The sequence below is a fragment of the Mytilus galloprovincialis genome, chromosome 1, assembly GCF_965363235.1.
Source record: "Mytilus galloprovincialis chromosome 1, xbMytGall1.hap1.1, whole genome shotgun sequence".
Classification (NCBI taxonomy): domain Eukaryota; kingdom Metazoa; phylum Mollusca; class Bivalvia; order Mytilida; family Mytilidae; genus Mytilus; species Mytilus galloprovincialis.
The window spans coordinates 86,218,158-86,243,817 of record NC_134838.1 but is presented as its reverse complement, the minus strand read 5'-3'; the positions used below and the strand labels follow the sequence as shown (position 1 = coordinate 86,243,817).

Genomic DNA, 25,660 nt, shown 5'->3' with positions numbered 1-25,660 from the left:
CAAGTTCGCTCCCATCCTTGATAACATTTAATTTTACTGGAGCTTTTTCTACCAGTGTCTATAGCTTGTAATAAACAGACATCTCATTTTAAATTATACCACATCTTCTTATTTTAATATCATGTTTATTGACATATACGTGTCTTTTCTTGGATCAGTGGTTAACTACCACCATTCCACATTCGAATTCCTTTATCAAGTTACAATATCCCGATCCTGGGATGAATCTTTGTTGTATTGTTCAAATATGTAATTTTTTTTAATTGCTGTTAAATAATATGTAAATTCAAAATATGCTAATCACTCTTCCAGAGCATCTAGTCACCTTTTCGGTATATATAAATATTTATTTTGTACGAGGATTATTTTCATTTATATTTTAGATGAGATTCTTAAAATATTTTGTACTGTCCTTTCCTTTTTGTCTTGTATACTTATTCAGTGGTTGTTTGTTTATGTGTTACATGTTTGTTTTTCGTTCTTTTTTTGTACATAAATAAGCCGTTAGTTTTCTCGTTTGACATTGTTATTTTGGGCATTTTATAGCTGACTATGCGGCATGGGATTTGTTCATTGTTGACGACCGTATGGTGATCTATTGTTGGTAATTTCTGTGTCGTTTTGGTCTCTTGTGGAGAGTTGTCTCTTTGACAATCATACCACACCTTCTTTTTGATATCTGTTGTACACATTTTGTTTTTGTCCCTAATATAGTCACCTTAAAAGGGTTCCTTGATAGAATCATAATTGTCAAAATGACTGGTTTTGTGCTTATTTTCACTTCAAATACCATAAATGAATATAATAGGACAGCAAGAAACAACCAATGCAATGCATATGCAATATATTTAATAAATTTGGCCAAGCAATTCTAAAGGAAATCTCCAAGCGATTGTACAGGAAGGCTCCGAGTGATATTACAGTAAACTTGCAAGCGATTGTACAGTCAATAAAAATATCCGACATGGAGAAAATTAATATATTTGGATTTCTACTGGGACAATGGCTTTGAAACTTTCAGACAGGTAAGACTATATATCAGAAAAGGTACATGGGAAAATTCAGGTAGCAAACACATGATCGCTGTTGTGTGACAATTTTGATCGTTTTACACGGAGCTCCACCATTCTAAGGAAAACGTTTGGATGCATATATCTTTCTTATTATTTTATTGGTTCATATTTACACAAAGAATGTTTAAGCTATCAAAACTTGAAGCAGAAACGTTATATGGGAACATAAGAGTTCGTCAAAGTTTCCATCAAGCAACTTGTTATTTTGCAAATGTCGGAGCCCTGCTTGACAGTTTCCGAATGACCAAATTATTAGAAAACCGTACAGTTCCGTTCCCACACTGTGATGTTGCTCAGTCTTTAGTTCTCTATGTTGTGTTTTGTGAACTAGTTTTTCTGTTGGTCTTATTCTTTGTTAGCCATGGTTTTGTCAGTTCATTTTCAATTTACCAATTTAAATGTCCCTTTGGTTTTTTAATTAGAATGTCCCTTTGGTATCTTTTGTCTCTGATAAAATAAAATGTCAAACAATGATGATTTCTTTATTTATTAAAGGCAAATATTACAAATAACCATGAAAATTATAATACTTTATTATAGACAAATATAGTGTAGTATATCAAGTTAACAAGCAGTTAATGAAGATGAATAACAAACAATAGTCTTGAGCATGTACTAAGTCTTACATTAGAAGGTAATAAACAAAGTTGGATGTACTTTTGTACAAAATCTTACATTAGAAGGTAATAAACAAAGTTGGAATGTACATTAGAAAACAAGGATCACTTAAAGATGCTCTGCTATGATTTAAAATCATTTTACCACTTTCATTTGCCGCCAATTCTTTTGATAACAACATTAATGACATTTTCATTTGAATGCAAAAGCATTATTTTTTGTATTGTATTATACTCTTGGCTTTGTAAAAAAAAACCTTTTAAGGCAATATAAATAATATTTATTATCAAACCCCTATACAAGAACATGCTATAAAATGTGGCACATGCCAAACTTTACAAAGTATACCATGCAATTATTTAAATTTGTTGGTACCATTATGGAAACAAATAACATCTTTAATTAAGAATCACTAATTTCATAGTTCACTTTTCAGCTTGGTTTTCATCAAAACAAATAATTGAGAAACACTAAGACATGGAATAAATTTGTTAAAGTCTTTAACTTAAATTTTACATTTATTCAGTGTATTTTATCAAACATTGGTTATTATCTTAGATTTCCAATCAGCCTAAAAAACATAACTTAGAAAGTCCTTCAACAATTATAGTATTTTTTTTACAGAAAATTTGTTTCTGATTTGACACCAAATTAAATCAAGAGTAGAGAAAAAATGTTACCAGTAGTTATTATTGCGCTCAGGAAAAATATGTTGTCACCTAACTTGATCTTTTGATTTAGCTTTATTATCTTAATTGATCTTCAGATCATCAAAAGTTTTGGTAAAATGTATGGCCAAAAATTTTCAATGGATATAACCCAGGTAAATTTAATGTTTTCAACAAAACATAATTTGTTTTTAAATTACCATAATCATTTGCGTATAATAATACAATTCAGCAGTTCCAAAATAGAAGTAACCTTAATGCTATTCCTTGATCTTATTCCCTTGACTTACTATGATTAATTTGAATGAAATAAGTACAGGAAAATTTGTATTTTGATAGTTTATTTATTGGTCCTGTCATAAACAAAGCTACAAAAGAATTTCATGATGAAAAATCAATGGAATGTACAAACAGTAAATCTATAGTTATTATTTACATTTTATTCAATACCTTTAAGTTTACAATGTAATAAGATTATAACTTTTATAAACTTAATTTAAGTCCAGATCTATGATGGACCCTCATTAAACCTCTAACTTCATAGTCATCTGTCAAACCAGTTAGCATACTTTACATATAATTATGATCTCTTTAAAAGCAATTTGATTATGTTTTTAAAGAGCAGAATAAAAATGAATGAGAGTTTGTAATCATTTATATGAAAAGACAAATTGAAGAAGATGTTATAAAACACATTCAATGTTTATTCTAATATTCGGTTATTTTTTGTCCACTTTTTTGTAAAATTAAAAAGACAATACAATTTTAACAACTTTTTAATGTCTAAGTTCGTCTATCTTAATATTTAAATGAATGGTCAAAGTGTTTAATTAGATATTTCTAGAAATGACCAAAGAGCATTAAAAATCAATTGTAATTTTTTCATGACATGTAATGAATCATTGATTGTCCCAAGTCAAATATACTTCTTATAAAATTATCTTTAGGAGAGAATGTTATTCATTTCTGGTTAAATTTCAATAATTCTTAACATATAAACAACATGGCAAGGCACATTTTGTGAATTTATATTTGTATGATATTCTAAATTTTAAAAATTGCATACAAAACTAATTTCATACAAATGTTTTACATAAAAAAACTTGATGTCAATATAAATGAAAATGTGCATGCTATACAGAAATATAATTCTTAGTTATTACAATATGAATAATTCAATAAAATATTTTTGTTCTTTTTCTTTTGTACAATGTAAAAATCTTTACACATGTATAAATATATATATATATATAAATATAAAGTAAATGGAATAAAAATCTTTAATAATCTACAAACTGTTTTATAAAACTATTTCAATCAGTAGACAAAAGAAGAAAGTATTTAACATAAATCCCAGACATTCAAACGCCTAACAGTTTTATATCTTATAACTTTTGCCTAGGTATTAACTACATTCTTAGGATTAATGTTATTTGTTCAATTTAAAATATTTAGTTTTTGCCTTGACCACTTGTAAAATCCATACACACACTTGACAAAACCTAAAGCTTTTATTAGTGTTGTTCATCTTAAAGTGATAGTGAGGTCTTCTTGTACTTGCTTGTATACTGAAGTTTTACCCACTCCTTTTAGGAGATAAAATTTCAAATAGATACAGGAATGTTTAATAATATTGAAGTTTTACCCCTCTCATATTAGGAGATAAAATTTCAAATAGATACAGGAATGTTTAATAAATTGGTCCAAGATAAAATTATTTTTTTTAATTTCATATTTTGTAGAAAAATATAAAACAATAGGTGGTAATCGTAACATTGTAACATTTCAAAAAAAAAAAAATGATATAAAAAATGAAGGAATGATTAATGAATGAATTCTACATTTATGTCAAAATGAAACATTTTTACTTTCCAGAAGCAAATACTTTATTTGTTGCATAGTTAAAAAGCATCACAGTTTAAATATAGACATAATTTAATGAATCTAAGACAAATCATAAAAAAAAAAACACAATTCAAATTCTTTTTTTTGTTTTGTTTTAATTTGTTAGCTGTCAGAATTGAACCTGCAATTCTTATAATCTTAACAGCAAATTTAGTATAAAACACAGTGTGTTCAATAGCAGATATTAAGTATATAAAGGACATATTTAGTCATCAATAATCCTATGAAAAGCAGTCATTTAAGACCACTCTAAACCCATCAAGTATAAATCATATGAATACAGTAATAGTTTCTATTGAATCTTTGACATAGTTCTATAGCACTAAAGATGCACTGCAAAAGTATTTATTTACATATTCAAGATCAGAATATTACTGAAATATGCAGATTTAAACTGCAAAATAACTCTGTATCATAGTAGTTTTATTTTTTAGGTTTTCAGTTATGATGTGGGACTAATAAAACTTGTGTAGAATAATGTCCAATAACAGTTAAGCTACTTATAAGTCATGATATTTGAATGTTCTAAATAAACTGTTAATAACTGGCACTTTTCTCCAATTTCACTGAAACACAAACATCTCTAATAATCATCTGTTTCTTTGTAGTTTGGTTCTGCGGACACAAAATAGTCATCAAAGAAATTAAACAAGTATTCAAATGTTGGTCTGTTAGCTGGAACTTTGTCCCAACATTTCTTCATAATGTCATACATAGACTCAGGACACTTGTTTGGCTTTGATTGTCTGTATCCTCTCTCAATCTGTTCTAATACTTCTCGGTTTTGCATACCTTTATAAAAGAAAGAAAAAAGATTGATATTTATGATTGATTGTTTGTTTAACATCAAGTACAGAAAAAAACTTCCATTTAGAAGATTTTCCTGTAACCTGAATATACCAACATGTTTTTTTAGAAAAATAATTGTTTTAAAAATGTAATTAACAAGAATGTGTCCAAAGTACACGGATGCCCCACTCGCATTATCATTTTCCATGTTCAATGGACCATGAAATTGGGGTCAAAAGTCTAATTTGGCTATAAAATTAGAAAGATCATATCATAAGGAACATGTGTACTAAGTTTCAAGTTGATTGTTCTTCAGCTTCATCAAAAACTACCTTGACCAAAAACTTTAACCTGAAGTAGGGCAGACGGATGGATGAACTAACAGACGGACGAACGGACGCACAGACCAGAAAACATAATGCCCCTCTGCTATCGTAGGTGGGGAATAAAAAGTATTTAATATAAATATTTGGGGCATAAAGGCAATTTTTTTTTAAAGTTGAACTTTTTTCTTTGAATTGTCAACTGCAGTTCAAATTTGACCCTGAATGAAGAGATGAATTTCCTCATAAGAAATTGACTTCTTTTGAAGTTAGTCATAGCTTGTAAAAATGTAAAACTACAGGGTATTTGTTTGAAATTAGTACCTATTTAAACGCATTATTATTATATAATCTACAGATATATATATGAAATTGAGTACAATGTATTTAAACTTATTTTGAAAAACTTTAACTATTTTTTGTGAAATTAAGAATAAAAACTTCCTGCCAACTCGTTTTTAAGTTACAGGTAGATGAGATATATAAACCTTTTATTTTTTAACTAGAACTCTATTTAATCATTTTAATATTTCCTTACAATAAAGCAAAATAAATCTTTGTTACAAATTATGTATTTGTTTGTACAAGATGTTATATTTACCAGGATATGGTATTTGTCCATGAGTGACAAGTTCTACCAGCAATATACCATAAGACCATATGTCTGATTTGATTGTAAACTTTCCATATAATGCTGCTTCTGGTGCTGTCCATTTTATTGGGAATTTAGAACCTGTGAAAAATTAAAGGTCCTGGTTATATTATGTATACAAACTAATTATAACAAAAGTTTACCTGCATTATAAAAAATAAAATGAAGTATTCCGAGTGATTTATGTAGAAAGACTTTAATGACAGGAAATCAATTATAATTGCACATAATGTGAATGTAAGATGTGCTTCTTTACAGTATACACTACACCTTTTTAATTATTATTATATTTTTTTTCATACTTTTTCCTTTTCAATTGGATTCAAATTGGTTCTTTTGCAGGATATAAATCTTTGCCTTAAAAAATTAGAGCCACTAACACAAAAGGCCATGATACATGAGTACTAGTCTGGAAAATAAAGTTGGTGACTGGATATATATTGTAACTAAAGTATAGTACCATGTTTTGGGTTGTATTCATCGTCTTCAATAATCTTGGCCAATCCAAAATCAGCTACTTTAGCTACATTATTATCACCAATCAAAATGTTTCTAGCAGCTAAATCTCTGTGAATAAACTTCTTGGCCTCTAAGAAACCCATTCCACTTGCAATCTGTAAAAAAATTGTTTATAACTGATACATGTATACCATCACAATGTTTAACCTTTATCAATATTAATCCAGGTTCAGACATTTATTTCTCAAAAAGATTTCAAAATTACAATCAATACAATGCAAAAGTCATCCTACTCTTTTTTTTTTCTTTTATATTTCTTAAAATATTTACACCTAGAACTAACACAGAACATAATATAAGAGTCTCGAAGATATCGAAGAAACAGTCAATACAAGTTCGTTGATGCTATCAATCTAATGTGAATAAATGCAACCATTTGAAATATAGGCTTTAAAACTTTTTAAATCCTTTCAAAATGACTGAAATTGTGAGAAAACAAATTTGTGGATCCTTGTGTAAGACACTGTGTACAGATAATGTAACACTTTCTAGATAACAACTTTCAGTTTTCTTTGTATCTTATTCTACTTTTCTTTGTTTAATCAGTGTCACTATTATTACCTGTGCAGCAACATCAACTAACTGTGGGAATTTCAACTGTTGTCCTTCATCTGAACGTAGATGTTCCAATAGACTGCCCTTTGACATTAATTCTGTTACAATATATATAGGTTCACCATCAGAACAAACAGCGTATAGTCTTACTAACTTATCATGTTTACATTGCTTCATGATGAATGCTTCAGCTAAGAAAGCTTCAGTAGACATTGTTCCTGGTTTTAATGTTTTTATAGCAACTGGTGTTGTCTTGTTCCATGTACCTTAAAAAAGTAAATAAAACATTATAAAGAAATACAAATATTAACTTACAATTCAAGTTTCTATAACATCATATGGTATTCGAAATCACCGACTAAAAGGAAAGTTTGGGAATGATGGAATCCTCTTGTGGAAAACCCAGCTAAAAAGTAAAATACACAATCAAAGACATGCACAGTGTTCCTTGCTAAGTTTAAGATTAAAATTTTTTTTTTAATGTTGTTTCTTATAAGTATGCTCTATTGCGAAGTATTCTTAAAGATTGGTCAGTTCATAGTTTAAATTTATATTTCTTGATTGATTGACATGTCTCCCTTACCATGTGTTCTGTTTGAGCTAACATTTTAAAAATCTGGTTCTCTTATAAAGCAGGATTCATATCATATCATATATACAAGATAACCTAATCAAACTATCACTTGTAATGTCATTTTTTTGTTACATCAGATTTGTTCTATGCATTTAATATACATAATTTAATCAACATAATTCATTGTTGCTTAAAAATGGAATGAACTGATTGAGTATACCTCTCCACACTTCACCAAATTGTCCAGCACCAAGTTTGATATCCATTGTTAAAGCATCTCTTGAGATTTCCCAGGCATCTTTGGTATCTCTTGACAAATCATCCATTACTGGCTTTGGTTTCTGACATGGTTCCATAAGCTGACGACACAGACCGTCTGGACCTTCTGCAATTGGATTTTAAAAGAAAGAGAAATTAAGTATAGTCCAGAAAGGTATAAAACTTATTCCTAGGTCACTTATATGCCATATTCTAATATGTGTAAAAGCTCTCAATGAAAAAATTATTACAAAAGCCTACAAGATTTCTGCGACAGAAGTCGCAGGCTAGACAAAAACCTTAAAAACCTATGCAATGATGTATAGATCTATAAATTTTGATGATTAGGATTGAGTTTTTTCCATAATTTTGTACGCTGTGTGTCATAATTTTAAGTAAATCCTTATTACATGACATGATGTAAATAAATCCAATGGTGAATCCTTTGACAGGTTGATATATTAGCAGTACATCTTCACTTCCTATCTTTCTTGCTCTAGTCAGATCTTCTGTAGCTTTCAAAATATTTGACAATTATTCACTTTTAGCCCTATTTTCTGTTTTTAGTCAATTATGGTGGCCTTGTTGGTTGATAGATAGCAATGTTGTATAGTACTCACGTGAATAGTGATTTACCAGCTCTGGTAGTGAGCTCATTACTCTTCTTGCCGCTATGTAAAATCCACCATTATTATCCATGTTACGGATTTTGTAATGTTTGACAGTTGGTCCTTTAACTTCGTCATTGTCACGTACAGATAATACATAGTTACCTAAAATATCAATATTTACTGTTCTTATACAGTTTAGTTTTATTTTTAGAATGAAATGCCCTGTGCCTTCGAACTATATCCAAAAATTCTGCAAGCTCTTCGTTCCTATAAGTCTAATCGATGTGGTGTTAATCATTTGCCAGCAAGCCCCAACTTTTTAAGTGTCATTTGATGTATGTGTAATGTGAAAATGTGGATTTGTTATCTTTAGATGCCTGTGAGAAAATATTGTATTTATATTTCTTACAACATTGTGTGAAAAAGAGTTCACAAATTTGACATTGTCAAGTTGGTTATCATGAACAGATTTTTTTTTTAGATTTAAAGACTTGTTTTAACATATTACAGCTAGTGCTAATTTTGTACGTTGTGTGTCAATCAATAAATGTTTTATTTCCTATTTATTTTTATTTAAAAGCCTTCATATGCCAGTAGATTGAAATGTCCAATGTAATTCTTCATTTTTTTAATGAAAATAATAGCTTTAAATGAAGTTTGAATATCAAATGAAAATTATAAAAGAATGCAGCAATTCTGACAAGCTTAATTCAACTCCAAATTGAACAATATGTTGTATCTCCCCTCCCATTACCCTAGAAAAGGAAGACAAATGAGGACATCATTATTGTGTTCCAGCAAAATATAGCTAAAATATGATTGGATGAAGTTGGCATTCCTGCTTATGAAGCATAGCAAAGAAGAGATGCACCACAACTGACAATATAGCATTTTCCAAGATAGATTGAAATAAGAACAGGCTATCCCCTTTTTAAAAAAGAATAAACCCATATTAAAAACAAATAACAGACCTGTAAGTTTTCTTCCAATTTTGTCTAAAAATTTTATAAAGGTTTTTGAATTACAATTGTCTGATTATTTTGTATGTGCTTTTAAAAGTAAACATGAATGTCAGACTACACTGCTAAGATTGCCGCAGACTGGTGTGAAGCCATTAATCAAAATCAGTCCATTGCTGCAGTTCTCAGTTTCCTCAAAATTAACTGATCTTAAATCTTAACAGCAGTTAAAAAAAGCAGCATTCTGAGCAGTTAGGCTGTTATCAACTAAGTTTTGGGGACTTTTATTATATAACATTTTCATCAACAAAATTTTAGTTTTGGTTTCAAACCCTTTGTGACTAATTACGTTTCTGAACTAAAAAAGTTGATGTTAGAACAAATTTTGAAGTAAAATGTTGCCATATGTTTGTTTAGAAGAATGCTTTAAAGAGCATCTTCATATTGTTACTAAAAAAGGAACCAAAAGGGCCCAGAATATGATGTGTTGTCCTTTGATTGGCAATCAGTATCGGTAGATATTGTTTCGCATGTTCTGCTGTTTTAGTGTAAGCATGATTACATGTTCTATTTCTTCAGAAAAAAACTCTATAATAGAGCGTATTGTCTTAAAAGAACAGCTGACCTCAAACCATATTTGATGGCAGTATCAAAACAATTCAAACTTCCAAAGGTTAGATATCAACCATCACAACTTGTTACTCTGAATTTATTTATTTTCCAATTTTACGGGATTGAGACAAACTAGTTTTCCTGTGGACATTTGTTTTTAAGCTTGTCAAAAGTCTGCATTCAAGCTTATAGAAAATTTTCACTCTTTTTAGTTATAAATGTAGATTTGACTTGACACACAGTTCAAATGTATATTCAAAATACGTTTTCAATCTGTGAAAGCATATAATGTTGTATTTTGCCGGCAAAATTTGAATTTGATAAATATTGGAGGAAGATTCAAGATTTGACACTACTGAAAACAATCAGTAAAATGATGTACACAAGAAATACCTGGACTTGTTTCACTTTCTCTAATAAGGTATGATCCGGGAGTGTTTTCTCTACTCAGTAATAATCTCTCCGTTTCTTTTCTTGAGAAGGCTCCCATAAACCACCTAAATAAAATAAAACAATCTTTAGTTAATTAAACCACACAGAAGAAAAACACAATCTTTTAAGTTAATCAAACCAAACAGGAGAAAAACTTTTTATGTTTTACTGTTTTTAATATTTTGTTTGTGTATTGAATTTGAATCATATTTCAAAAAATCATTCATATTTGTAAGTATTGTCTGTACATTATTTAAACTGACAGCAAAAACACCACAATGTCTAACAAAAAAAATAGCAATGAATAATGTACAAAAAATACAATATAATAAGTCTTATCTAATTTCCATATCTGCAAATAATACTCTGTGATTTACTGCATTTAATTTTTGATAACAATTTCATGTTGTGATAAATTCTTTGTCCAAACTACTGCACTCCTACTTTTATTTCAACATTACAATGTATAAACATTACAGCCAACTTCTTTCAGGTGTTGTCTCCCTTGAAATGAAATTTTATGTTGTACAATAATTGACTTTATTGGCATATTTGTTTGGGTGGGTTAGGTATGGTTTGTTGAGAACAATTGCCAAAGTGAAAACAGGATATCATATTAGAATTGATAATATTTATTGATGCAACATATAAAATAGAAATGTAAGGATTAGTCATAAAGTCGATCATAACATATATGTACTGTCATTTCTCTCCCTTCAGGAAGTTCTAAATTTGCATAAATAGCAGAAAAGTAACCTATTTTGAAAACAAGAAACCTGTGTTATTTTCAATTTGTGTGATTCAAATTATTTGACCATTTAATTGTAGTGTGTGTGTCTGAAAAACATTACAGACAGATAAATTTCTATGCTTCATTCTTCTCTGTAACCTAACTAGTAGCCTCCATTTAGAAGAGTAGTATACTTACTCATATGCATAGAGTGAATCCTCTTTGGCTACGTAATTCCTCGGGACATATCCTTCATTTTTATTGTTAGTGTATCGAGGATCTGAATGTCGAGCAAACCACCAATCTGCATCACTGAAATAAATAAAATATTTTCAAAAACTTATTAAATATGTTTTTTACTTAAAAGATTTTTTTTTCACAAAACAAATTTAATCAACTCATTGTTTATCAAGACTTATCAAACTGGTCAGAACCAACATAAATAAACAGATGGAATTAGAGAAATATCAACTTTTGTTACAGTAGTTTCAATTAAAATATCAACATGACTGAATTTTATCTAAAGAAAGACTTACAGCTTTGAAAATCTGTTCCGAAGTTTCTGAAAGTTTGATAGCTTCATAATTTGAATTGACTGGTTTCAGTAAATGTATATACTGAACATTTAATGACCTTAAGTACATGTATCATAATTATTGAATCCTTTTATATTCTTTTACATTTTAAAGTAATAACTTTATACTGGATTAAATATCTTAAAATAAAAGAAACAGGATTTTCTGTTTTAATTCTCATAAACATTACATTATAAAGTACATTACAAAAACATATACGTATACCGGGGTACATATAAGGCAATAACAGTATTGTATCATTTTCAGGATGCTGTGAAATTTCTTTAATCAGTGATTTCAAGGTTAGCTAAAACCACTACTCAATGACATTTGCATCTTGTGAAACCATGAATTAAAAAAAAAAACTTGCTCACAATATTGTGCAAGGTATATCACCACAGACATTAGATATTTAAGAAATGTTTGAAACTTTAAAGTTGGTACGATAAAAATAGAAAATATCCTTCAGCTGGAAATAACTGCCAAACAGATCTGAAAATGGGTTACTCAGTCCAACCCACCATTTATATAGAATGTTCCAGACCAAATATATAAACCATTACTAAAACAGAAGCTGAGAAATATATAATGTCAATTATGTATGTACAGACAGATAGACAGAGGTTGTTGTATTATAAAAATTCACAATTTTTTTTTCAAACACCACCAATAAATCAATCCAAGAGTAAAAGAAGATACATCAAGTTACTTGATGTAACTACCTTTTGGTTTTGATAAAAGTGACTTAAATGTGCAACTGTACATTTCCAGAAGTGGTTTTGTCAAAGTATTGTTCCATTTTAAAAGCAATTTGTGAGAGATTTTACTTCCAAATGAACAAATGACAAAATTCATGCTTTGGAATGGAAAACATATTACTAGTAAAACATTTCTGATAAAAAATATGTATGATGTAAGGTGCCCATTTAAATGTCACCGTTGGATATCGAGAATTTTTGTCAAAACTTCTTTCATAGCAATGAAACTGTAGGGCAGTACCTTGTCAAACTTCCACATACATAGAAATGACACAGTCTTAGCTATGAAAAACCTCCCAAAATAAGAAAAGGTGCAAAAACATGTCCATATGATATGCTGTCATTCTGAAAAGTTTATTGCATGAATCCTATGTAAACTTTTCAACATTCATTGGATTAAAAAGTTTGTCCCTTAATATCATAGTATCATTATATGATGACATCTGTCCAGTTTTGACCAATGCCTGTTTTTCTGGCCTGAGGCCTAGCCCATGGCCATATCAGTCAACTGAGGACCTAGTCTAAAAAGTAAATCATTATTTTATAATACCTTTATCAATTAGCACAAGAAGGTGTTTGATTTTATTATTTTCCCACTCCAAGTATTTCTTTAGTCTGTTTTGGTTGAATATATGTTTGAATATTTAAAGGACAGCAAATGTATTGTAGGCATTTTATAACAGATAATGAGTCCCCTGATTCAGTATTTTTTGTCGAGCCTGCAACTTTTGTTGCAGAAAGCTCGACATAGGGATAGTGATCCGGCAGCAGCGACTATGGCAGCGTTGGCAGTGTTAGCTAACTTCTTAAAAGCATTATATTTGAGAAGGTTGAAGACCTGGATGCTTCATACTTTGTATGCTGGTTAACTTTAAGTGCCGACTTTGACCACTTTGTATATAGATGCCTCATGTAACGAAGTTTCAGTCAGTCACATGTCCAATGTCCTTGACCTCATTTTTATGGTTCAGTGACTTACTTGAAAAAAGTTAAGATTTTTTGTAATGTTAAATTCTCTCTTATTATAAGTAATAGGTAATTTGGTATATGCGTACCTTGCAAGGTCCTCATGCCTGACAGACAGTTTTCACTTGACTTCGACCGACCTCATTTCATGGATCAGTGAACAAGGTTAAGTTTTGGTGGTCAAGTCCATATCTCAGTTACTATAAGCAATAGGTCTAGAATATTCAGTGTATGGAAGGACTTTAAGGTGTACATGTCCAACTGGCAGGTGTCATCTGACCTTGTCCTCATTTTCATGGTTCAGTGGTTATAGTTCAGTTTTTGTGGTTTGGTCTTTTTTCTTATACTGTATGCAATAGATCTACTATATTTGGTGTATGGCATGATTGTAAGGTGTACATGTCTAGCTGGCAGATGTAATCGGACCTTGACCTCATTTTCATGGTTCAGTGGTCAACGTTAACTTTTTGAGTTTTGGTCTTTTTTTCTAATACTATATGCAAGAGGTCAACTATATTTGGTGTATGGAAGTGTTTTATGATCTATATATCAGTCGCATAGGTTTTATTGGACCTTGACCACATTTTCACGGTTCATTGCTCTGTGTTAAGATTTTGTGTTTTGGTCTGTTTTTCTTAAACTATCACCAATAGGTCAACTATATTTGTTGTATGGAAGAATTCTTGCTGTACATGCCTGCCTGGCATTGTTCATCTGACCTTGACCTCATTTTCATTGTTCATTGGTCAATGTTTAGTTTTCTTGGTTTATGTTAAGTTTATGTGACAGTTGTGATAAAGCTTTATATTTAGGACTATCAATACAATAGCAATGATTAGTAAAGAAGGTGAGACATTTCAGCGTGTGCACTCTTGTGTAAAACTTACATTATAATGTGCTGCTCTAATAATAATACATAATGTATGATGCCCAAGATTCACGCCAACAGTGTGTCCAAAATCTTATCAGCAAAGGTAGAAAAGTTCTCCCATTACTTGTGAACAATTAAAAGAGGCAAATCTATCCAAAAATCCTCAGTAAGTGGCAAATCGATAAAGTGGCAAATTTATATATTTGCCAAGGGAAAATGAGATCTAAATCTTTCAACCCTATCAATGTCATGTATCAGATGCCTAGATGGGAAACGTTAAATTAAATGTCTTCCGATTGATCTGTTGCACCAAATAAAATATCTTTTCAAAGTGTAATTAAAATTAGGACTGGCTATATTCAATGATATTTGTCACATCTTTTGTCCTTAGTCACTATTGAACAATAGAACAAATGTATAGTCTTTACACAAAATATGACTTGAAAGTTAAACATCTTTGATCATGTCTTGATTCCTAAGTCCTTTAAAATTGATTATTTATTCAAACTATATTAAAGAAATATGATTATATAAGTATTAAAGGCATTCTGGGTCAACGATATACAATTCAACGTAGACTATAATTTAAATGTACAGAATATCTCAACAAGGAAGTTTTTATGAACGAAACTAATGTTTTTAGTTCCTGTTCGTTATTGAAACTAAACTTATTTAAAAATCATTAGATAATGTAAATGATTTCACAGTTTACTATAGATTATAAGTTATTTGCTTCCTTTATTTTATACAAAATTTGCATCTTTGGTAAAACAAATCTTTAATTATGCTCAATTCCAAACATTGTGAAATGGATTTAAAACATGAAAATGTTGAATAAATATAATTTTTTCAACCACAAAAGTCATCTGGTCTCTTTATAGGTTATGTCTATGCATCACTTTCACTACAAAAATATTCTCTGGTAAATGATGCATAGATTATTATCTATACAGAGGGAAGGATATAATTCAGTGTTGGTTTAATCATACATGTACCGGTACTGAATGAATGGATAAAACCAAATTCCTATTTCTTAGAAAAATTGCTTGATTATTTTTTAAATCTACATTAAATCAACCAACAGATTCTTGCTCAATGAATTGGCTCTAACAAAACAGGAAAACAATGTTCCAGAGGTTCTGAACCAATATAAATACTTGTTAAATCTTTGAAATCTTTATAATTGTACATGTATTAATTTTACTGAAGTCAAATTTTGACGCTATACATTTTGTATTTTTCAATTATTAAAATTTTTTCAACACTATTGTTTTTGCCAAAACTCTAACAAAATTAAACTTTCAAATTTCTGTGCTGTGTCTATAGAATTTCTTTAAAATTCTGATCCAATTCCAGGTTTAAGAATCTAAAGGACTAAGGGTTATTTCATTTTGCAGACCCCAAAATGAAAAAGGTCACATGGCATTAGTAGATTTCCATTGTTTCAGACACTGCTGACCAATCAAATATTTTTGGTGTACACTTTTGAAATGTTACCCATAAGGCTTCAGATTATGATTTAATGAATTAGTCTAGTTTCTGGACTTTCATCCTAGCAGGGACAAACACTAACAGAATCTATGACAAGATAAACTATATTTAACTTCCTTACTGCTTATATCACTATCTCAAATGATTAAAAATATTTTTAAAGGAATCCTTATCAGAGTCTGACATATGCTGACTTAGGTATATTTACTTTATTCAATTTGATTCAAGTATTTTTCAATGATATAGAATGGCAACAAATTAAAAACAAACTGTGTGAAAAATTCATTATTTGATCTACAACATTTTTATATAGCCCTCACACTATTTCCATGCATGTACTGAAAAAGACCAAGACTTTGATTTTAAGACTAAGTATGTAGTCTGATTATGCTGTTCTGTCAATACATTGGCTATGAAAATTTCACAATTAATAACTTAGAGCTTCAATAGACTATCTCGAAATAACTGAGGAACACACACACTGAGTTTATACAAGAAATAACTGAGGAACACACACATTGAGTTAACAACAGAAATAACTGAGGAACACACACACTGAGTTGATACAAGAAATTACTGAGGAATACAAACACTGAGTTGATACAAGAAATAACTGAGGAACACACACACTGAGTTGATACAAGAAATAACTGAGGAACACACACACTGAGTTGATACAAGCAAAAACTGAGGAACACACACATTGAGTTGACAACAGAAATAACTGAGGAACACACACACTGAGTTGATACAAGAAATAATTGAGGAACACACACACTGAGTTGATACAAGAAATAACTGAGGAACACACACACTGAGTTGATACACACAATAACTGAGGAACACACACACTGAGTTGATACAAGCAATAACTGAGGAACACACACACTGAGTTGATAAAAGAAATAACTGAGGAACACACACACTGAGTTGATACAAGCAATAACTGAGGAACACACACACTGAGTTGATAAAAGAAATAACTGAGGAACACACACACTGAGTTGATACAAGCAATAACTGAGGAACACACACACTGAGTTGATACAAGAAATAACTGAGGAACACACACACTGAGTTGATAGAAGCAATAACTGAGGAACACACACACTGAGTTGATACAAGAAATAACCGAGGAACACACACACACACTGAGTTGATCACACAGCAAGAGGCCAAAGGCATTCTACAGAAACCTTAAATTGATCAACCAACAAGAAGTCAAAAGACATACAAAGAATCTTTAGTTGACCAACCAGCAAGACTATATCAACCAATAGAACTACTGGAAAACAACTTTCTTTTCTTTTGATAAAATTATATTTAACCTGTTTTTTATAGTTAGCTATTCCTCTTACTTGTAAGACAGTAAAAAAACACACTGTCATCAGAGGGAAAATAAAACATTATTCTAAAAAAAAATATCTTACTTTTCATCTAGCAGAAACAGCAGATCCCCTTTCTTGAATGACAAGTCATCTTCTGCCCTAGCGTCATAGTCATATAAAGCTCTTAGTGTCCCTTTGTTTGCTGCTGAAATGATAATATATTATTCTGTAAAAATTGTACAACTCTTACATTGAGAGCTGCAATGTCTCATACAGAATACATCTAAACAGTAAACAGAATAGGCTGACAAAGTCAAGATATAATTGGTTTAGTGGTGTATTAGCTGTCAAATTTATGTTCAACTATTGGACCAAAATTCTTGTATTTGATTTATAACATAATAAAGTGTATATTCAAATTACAAGAGTTGTTGTCCATATGAAACAACTAACAATGTATGGAATAATGTTAATGTATCAGAATTTTGCTCATATTTGAGAGTTGGTGTCTCTCTTGTTTTACTTTTTGATGTTCAAATTCTTTTCCTTTCAAATCAATGAACATACTGACCACATGCTGTCAGAACATGTGTGCAATCCATATTCTCTAAGGGTCAAAATAAAGGTTACATAAAGTTGAATTACTGACTTCCAAGCCAATAATACATCAGCCTCAATATCAGTCATGCTTTTTAGCTTATTTTGACTAAATTGAATCAAACTCACTGCTAATGGCCAACTATTATTTCTTTATTCTGCTTTAATAAATATTTGAAGAAAAAAATATGCTGTATTTTTCCCTTTCTAGAATTAAACTATTAAAACAATACAATGAACAGAATGCATATCTTGAATAGGACAAGCATTTATATAAAGTATATACATTTTTAGCTGCATAAATCATGTAAATTTCATTCTTAAATTTATGCTAAATGAGATTCTCTAGAAATTTCAATATCAATTATGTTTAAAAACCATTTAAGAAATAATTCCTTCATGTCATGTTATAACATTGACCCAGTAAGCATAATATTTGTCAATATTTTACACCGAGTGCTAGTGAAGTGTAAAATATAGTCAAATATAGAGCCTACCCATGTTAAAATGAGCATAGAGCATGACAAGAAAGAATTATTTCAGTTCTCAACGGATAAAAATGGTATTTCATAGGTCGAAGCATACAAAAATACCTTCCAAGTGTTTGGCTGTTCCCGTTTCCCCATTAAGTACATACATTGCATTTCATATTTGACAAGAGTGCACACCCTGAATCCCTCAAAGTCACTTGTTTTACTGACCATTGAAAATGAGGTCAAGGGCAGATGAAACCTACCAGGTGGACAATCATACAATACAACAGATATAGTAGACCAAGTGTATATAGCATCTAGCATATTATGGACTTAATCCTGTGTAATTAACTGATCCACGAAATGAGGTCTAGGTCAGATGAAAACTGTCTGACAAGCATGAGGACCTTGCAAGGTATGCACATACTAAATATAGTATTACTCATGATAAGAAAGAAATAACATTACAAAAAAACTATTTTTTTTTTCAAGTAGTCACTGAACCATGAATATGAGGTCAAGGACAATAGACACATGATAGATCAAAACTTCAAAACTTAATATAAGTTATATGGTTCGCTACTGACCCCTACGGATCCATAGAGGGTTAGTAAAATTCCATAGGGGGTGAGCCCAAAGGCTGAATCTCCTATCCATTTTATTCACACTATATGGATCCATAGGGGATCAGTAGCGAACCGTATAATGAATGTTATCGCATGCGGGAGTTTTTCTGCTGCGTTTTTTAGAAAAAAAAAACGATGAAACACAACACCATTTACAGTTGACATCACCATTAACAGTAGACATGACTTCATGAACCCCTACGGTCTCATAGGGGGTCACCACGTGACGGTTTAAAACGTGACGGCGTTAAAACGTGACAATTTACCCACAGTGCGATAAGGCATCTATATACAAAGTATGAAGCATCCAGGTCTTCCACTATCTAAATTTGAAGCTTTTAAGTAGTTACTTAAGTAGTCACCGCCCCACCAGCCGTATAATAGTATCCTTATATCAAGCTTTCTGCAACATAAGTCGCAGACACGACAACAACTAATTGCAGGGTAAATAAATGTTATTTGAGTAGTAATTTTTAATAAATTTTATGTAAGCAGTTAAAATGAATATATTTTGTAAGGATGTAAATGAAAATAACAAGGATGTTAACATTAAGATTGTGCACATGTGTCAAATATATTTTGTGCTAATTAGAACATGAATTTGTTACAAAGTGAAATTAGGGTGTCATATTAGAATAAAAAGTATGCATAATTCACCAGATATATTCTATAAACAGAATTACCATCCCCTAGTTAAGATGCTTAAACCTTAAATATGAGTGTGTTGCCCAATAAAGGAGTTTTTCAGCTTCACAACAGAATAAATCTGACAACAAAGACCAATTAAGAGTTACCATGTTTTCAAATTTAATTTATGTTAAAAAAAGTAAAAAAATCTTAGTCATCTACACAGTCATACTTAACAAGAAAGGGGTTAAAACTTTTTGCATCTGATGCTCTCAAAACTTTTAAAAAAGCTATGAAACATTGCTGCTATGTGGTCAGTGGCTCATTGTTTTTTTCATATAATATTACTGTGACTTGATTGTTAGTGTTGCTCTCCACCTCATGGCATCTTTTGCAGTATAAGCTAAATTCTGATCAAATTGCAATTGGTTATATGAAACCAAAATGTTCAACTAGTTACAAATTTTAACAAACTGCTGTAAAGCATACTTACAATCCTATAAAACTGTAATTGCACTTCATGATATCATGAAAAATAAGACTAACTGTAACTATTCAATTTTTTTTGTAATTGAACGCCTAAAAGTGAAAGGTAGTAATATTTTTTAATTGCTAAAACAATGTTCAAATTTAAGTTTTGAGTTATTTCTAATAGAAGGCATTTTTCTGTGCATGCAACAAAGTTTTCTTGGAATTAATCTACACGTTCAAATATACTTGAAGCTTAAATACATTCTCTAGAGGTTTTAAGGTGATAAGATCAATATTTCAAAAGATCAATGATTTGAGGTTATCTCCCATGGAAACTTATTAACCATGTATTGTAAATTCACATATATATATATATTATCAGTACTGAATATAAGATGTTTTAATTTCAAACGATGTCTGATTCCTATAAAAAAGAAGACTTTTTGAAAGAAAAATTGTATGAAAGCTAAGTTCAACCTTTTCATAACAATTCAAAAATTACTACCTATCATCTTATGATCATAAGAATGACAATAACAATAAAATTCATTTAGAAATTGTTAAGACTAATTTTTCATAATATCAATGAAGTAGAATACCAGTCCATAAGGATTGTAAGTATGCTTTATTTTATCACCTTGCACTTTCACAACTTGACTGTGGGTTTTCTACAGCAGTTTGTTAAAATATCTGACTGACAGACAATTGATTTGGTATCATAAAACAAATTACAATTTGTCAAAATTTTGAATAAATGGCAATAGGCGGAGTGAAACATTAAGTTTGAAGAAATATAACAGTCAAGTCACAGTATATAACCTAAATATCAATAATCATCAATAGGTCAACATTTTAACAATATTGTAAATACATGTATTTATTTATTCATATTTATACTTGTAAAAACAAAACAGGAACCTATTACACCCTAAATATCCTTTCATTTGCATCACATTCCAAAAAAAAAATCAGCACAACTTTCATTTGCATAAACATAAATGACAGGAAAACATCACCCCAAAAAAAAAGCATTATTTTTCTATAGATTAAGGAAAGGCAATAATAAAATAAAAATGAACTAAAACTTCCCCTAAATATAACATTTCATTACACTTTTCCTGAGTAATTATTACATCAATCGTAGGAAAGGGTTAGTGTAACAAGTCATCTATTGGTACATGTCTTTGTACACGAAAGGACATTACTGAATAACTACGACGTATTCATTTATATATATGATTTTTTTTTAGATGCTGCTTGATATAAGTTCCTAAACAAAAGTGAAACTATAAGAAGACCCTTGGATTAAACAACAGCAAACAATTATTTTTGTATCAAAAAACATTTACTTATGTAATTTTATTTTTGATGGGAGTGTAGATCTTTTCAGAAGAGATCTCTGGCAGAAAGTTGTCTCCCTTGCAATCATACCACAACTCTTTACTTTCTATACTTTTATAGATAGCAGTCTCAATTCTACAGAGAGAAAAAAATATTGAAATTTGGTGTTCTCACGGTTCTAGGACTAACTATGCTGAGATTCGATTACTAACTAGACATGTAAAATATGTACAAAGTTTGATTACCAAAAGGTCAGTTTGATATAAAGAGGAACAGCATAAAAGTTAAGACAACTGTATAGTTCTAAAAAAAAAAATAGAGATAAATTACTACAAATTTGCAAATATATTTAAAATTTTTCTTCTAAATGTAGTATAATCTATTCCTAGTCTTCCTACAGGAGGTTTTGGGAGGGTGTGGCACCCTGTCGCAATTTCTTAAACCCTGCCCTTTATTGTAGAATATTTTGGTACCATGCCCTGTCGTATATTTTTGTATTTGAGAGGCAGTTGCATTATCAAGATTCTATTTTCTGAGTTCAGAGTATAAAAAAGAAATTAAATTAGTATCCTAAATTTATATACATATCTTTGTTTCTTAACTAAGTATGAAACAATAATATATTTTGATTTAATCATCCATAAAAGTGCCTTTATAACTATGTAAAAAGTGCAAAAAAAGTGTAGTTCTCAATGCAAAAAAATGCCCTGAAAGTGTAGCCAATCACTCATAGAGTGTCCTCTGAGAAGAAAATTAACTTGCTCTTTTTTTTAAGCTGTAATTTGAACATTAACACTCTACTCCTATATAGAATATAGAGCTTTTTCTGATTTTATCATTCTTATAAGTACTTTTTGTTACTTCCAGTTATAGTAAAAGGTAGAGGGCTGAGTGCTAAAAACCCCAGGCATAAACTAATATCCCTTATGTCAGGCACCGTATCTGTGAGTAGTTTAGAGTTAAGAATTCAGTGATGATGGCAACTTCTGAAAAAGGAGTTAGTTTGATATGGCCCCCTATTTCTTGCTAAAATTTTTAAAAAATTATTGACGAATATCATAATCAATGAATCAACATTATTTTCATGACTTCACAAATAGCCCAACTTGTGATTTTCCTGGAAATTCTATGAAAATGGATGAATATCCTATAAGAAGAATTTAGCATATATGTCAACAAAAAAGAAATTTTGACATTATGTTTGTTTATCAATATACATATATGACTTGAATATTAAAGGCGTCAAATCCTGTGATCTATGTTTCCAAGACTGGAGTAGGATACTTTCACCAAAATCTCTATGTTTGGCCTATTTGGAGTGTAAATGACAACACTTTATAAGAAAAGCTCATCAAAAACAATTATATTTCAATATCTTTCATGTCTACTCATCAACTTGAAACACTTTGTATATGGACAGAATGCACTTAATGTTGGGGGCCAAAAAGGGAAATTACAGAACATACTCCTTTCTTTTAAATTTTTTCCATCCCTTTTCTAAACTCAGGGCGAACAGAGTATGACATACTGTATTGACATAGGTCTTTTGTTGAAAACAGGCATCACTTCTGTAACAGTATTAACCTATGTTTACCCCCTTTTTTCCATCAATGAGAAAAATAAGATACAGAAATATAATATGGATATTGAGTCAGGAGGATTTTACTTTTTACTAGGAGTTTGATATATACTACTACTTATAAAGGCGTACCATAAAATACATATGTATAAACATTAGTTAGAGGTTAATTTTATTTCTTCCTATATATCTGAATGTTAATGTTACCTGCTTATAACATGTATAACAATAATACAAAAGCATTTAAATAATAATTCTGTTTGAAGCAGTTCTTAAATATTTGAACTCAGGTTAGAAGTATTCAGATAAACAAAGAAAGATCTGAATAACTTTAAAATGTTATTTTGATAAAAGGCAAGCTACTATACATGTAAAAAGATTATATAATTGCACTATTTTGGGCTGAAAGAAAATACCACTCACTATAAAAATGAGTACAACTAAATATACTGTTACCAAGCAAAAGCTGGTTATGTTTATATATACAAACACTTTTAAGTCAGCCAAAGCTCTAAAATATTGTCATATATAGATAAAAAATATTACAGGGAAGGTAATACACCGATAACCTCCACACATTAGGTCAAACATTCCTACCTTTATCATCGGATGCTGCACCTATAGAAACAGAATTTTCTTCAATAGCCGTAGATCCATTTGGTATATCAATCCGAGGTTTATTAACCAAGGACTTTTTCTTTTTATCCTCCTTCGGTTTTCGTTTTGATTTAGAACTTTTATTTCCCATTTTTAAAGTTAACACAAAATTCTCCACTTCCTGGTATGTGTAATTTAAATTACATGTAAACCAACAAATCAATACAATATGTGTGTACTCAACAATGACCACTTATTAAAATGTTGTCTATATATACATGTGTAGGCAGACTATTTAAAAATAAGAAGTGGAAAGTTAACTGATACAGGATATTAATCAACTACGGATTACAAGTATCAAGAAATTTATAAAGGTTAAACAGTAAATACTCTTGTGGTCATAAATATACATATATGTTCATGAATTTAATACACCTTTGGACCTTGCAGTTATATTAACTGAGTCAACTAATTACCAAATAGTATATAAACATACTCTCACATTTAATTAATGGAGAAGTGATACAGGTGAGATTTTCATGACAAAATCTGATGAATATAATCACTGTTTAATTAAATTTACATTAAGGAGAAAATAATTGCATTCTTAATATTCACAAATCTTACATTAACTATTAGACAGCTGATCTATATATCAACAATAAAATAAGACCCTGAATAATTTCACTTTTCATAAAAACACTTTGATTTATTATTTTCCACAAGGTTCGAAAAATTACAAAAAAGTCTGTAAATAATGTAAACATCTCTGAATAATAAAATTGAGAATGGAAATAGGGAATGTGTCAAAGAGACAACAACCAGACCAAAGGGCAGAAAACAGTCCAATGAATTGATATCAAAGAATTGTTGAAACAAAATCTTACCAGATGAGACTTCATTGGCAGCAGAAATATTCTTTGGTATTGTAGGGTCCTGTGTATAACGTTTATTCTCCTTTTTCTGTGTATCGTCAGTTCCATTTTTATTTGATAAATCACTAAATTCCACTGGTTTATCCCCTGTAGTTTTCGAACAACAAGCTCCCATTGTTATCAGTTCACATAAGTAATTCTTTGTTACAACCTTTTAGAATCAATCACAAAATTTCAGCTTGGGCATCTAAAACATACAGTTTATAGACATGCAAATAAATGTACCTATTAGAATCTTTGAAAGTATAAATACATGGTGATATAGGTTACTGTGTTTACAAGTATATGTACTACTCAAAATGAAAAATAAAGGTGCATTAATTTGTAATCTAACCAAATAGGCATCAAAAATGTATGTACAAAATATTTTGGTATGAAATGAAGACATTTCTCTAACTCTTCGTCAATTTATCCCTTTCTGCACCCATTGTATAAAAAAATTTAATCAACGTAAGGTTCGTTTGATCTCAGTTCTTCAATGGTTAAAATCATTATGATGTCAAATTTTCTTGCTTTCCTCTGAATTTCCTATTGTGACGGCATGAAAAAAGGCGACCATGCCTGATGACGTCACATAGAAAGAACACACATTTTTGCAGATCATTCGAAAAGAAGGAATATGTTTGCCTGCATATTGTTTGAAAATCATTAGAGAAACAGATTCTACCACTAAATCTCGTGTAATACGATATTTATCCACTCTCGACAGTTAAATTTTAAATATTTAAAACGCTCTGCAAGCTTCACATTTTAAATTTGAAAATTTAACTGTCTGGAGTGGATAAATATTGTACCTTACTCGATGCAGTGGTAGAATCTATATATATATATATATATATATATATATTTTGTCTGATGAAAAATTGTTTTTTTTCCTGATAATTTTTGTATAATTTTTTTTTTTTTATTTGTGTTTAGCTTTAAAAGCAGCTAAACTGATTTTGTAAAGTTACAGCCAAGATATTTTGAGATCAGCCAGGTATTATTGCTGATAGCATTAAATGACTGGCACTATGTTTTGGCTAGTTCTGTCCCTTCTTTTAAATACCTCAGTAATTATTAAGAGAGAAATTATCATGTGCATTTATTATCACAATTTTTTAAGAAAGACAAAAATATGAGTTTAGTTATTGGCATTCATGAAAAA

The 25,660-nt window shown here is 30.1% G+C and overlaps 1 protein-coding gene across 6 annotated transcripts in view; it reads right to left on the bottom strand.

Annotated features, from left to right (window-relative positions):
- Window positions 1-1,539: 1,539 nt before the first annotated feature.
- LOC143042830 (proto-oncogene tyrosine-protein kinase Src-like) overlaps window positions 1,540-25,660 on the bottom strand; it is a 38,493-nt gene continuing 14,372 nt past the window's right edge. For 3 of the 6 annotated variants that reach the window (XM_076215304.1, XM_076215316.1, XM_076215307.1), the window contains 11 exons: window positions 24,466-24,700; window positions 23,579-23,599; window positions 17,370-17,472; window positions 11,477-11,590; window positions 10,510-10,613; window positions 8,555-8,707; window positions 7,897-8,061; window positions 7,109-7,368; window positions 6,489-6,642; window positions 5,978-6,109; window positions 1,540-5,056 (listed from right to left, as the gene is read on the bottom strand). In XM_076215304.1, coding sequence (XP_076071419.1) covers window positions 4,848-5,056; window positions 5,978-6,109; window positions 6,489-6,642; window positions 7,109-7,368; window positions 7,897-8,061; window positions 8,555-8,707; window positions 10,510-10,613; window positions 11,477-11,590; window positions 17,370-17,472; window positions 23,579-23,599; window positions 24,466-24,628 — 1,578 coding nt within the window. In that variant the 5' untranslated portion in view covers window positions 24,629-24,700 and the 3' untranslated portion in view covers window positions 1,540-4,847. The remainder of the gene's footprint in view (window positions 5,057-5,977; window positions 6,110-6,488; window positions 6,643-7,108; window positions 7,369-7,896; window positions 8,062-8,554; window positions 8,708-10,509; window positions 10,614-11,476; window positions 11,591-17,369; window positions 17,473-23,578; window positions 23,600-24,465; window positions 24,701-25,660) is intronic. The other 3 variants (XM_076215323.1, XM_076215328.1, XM_076215337.1) reach the window with 3 other exon arrangements.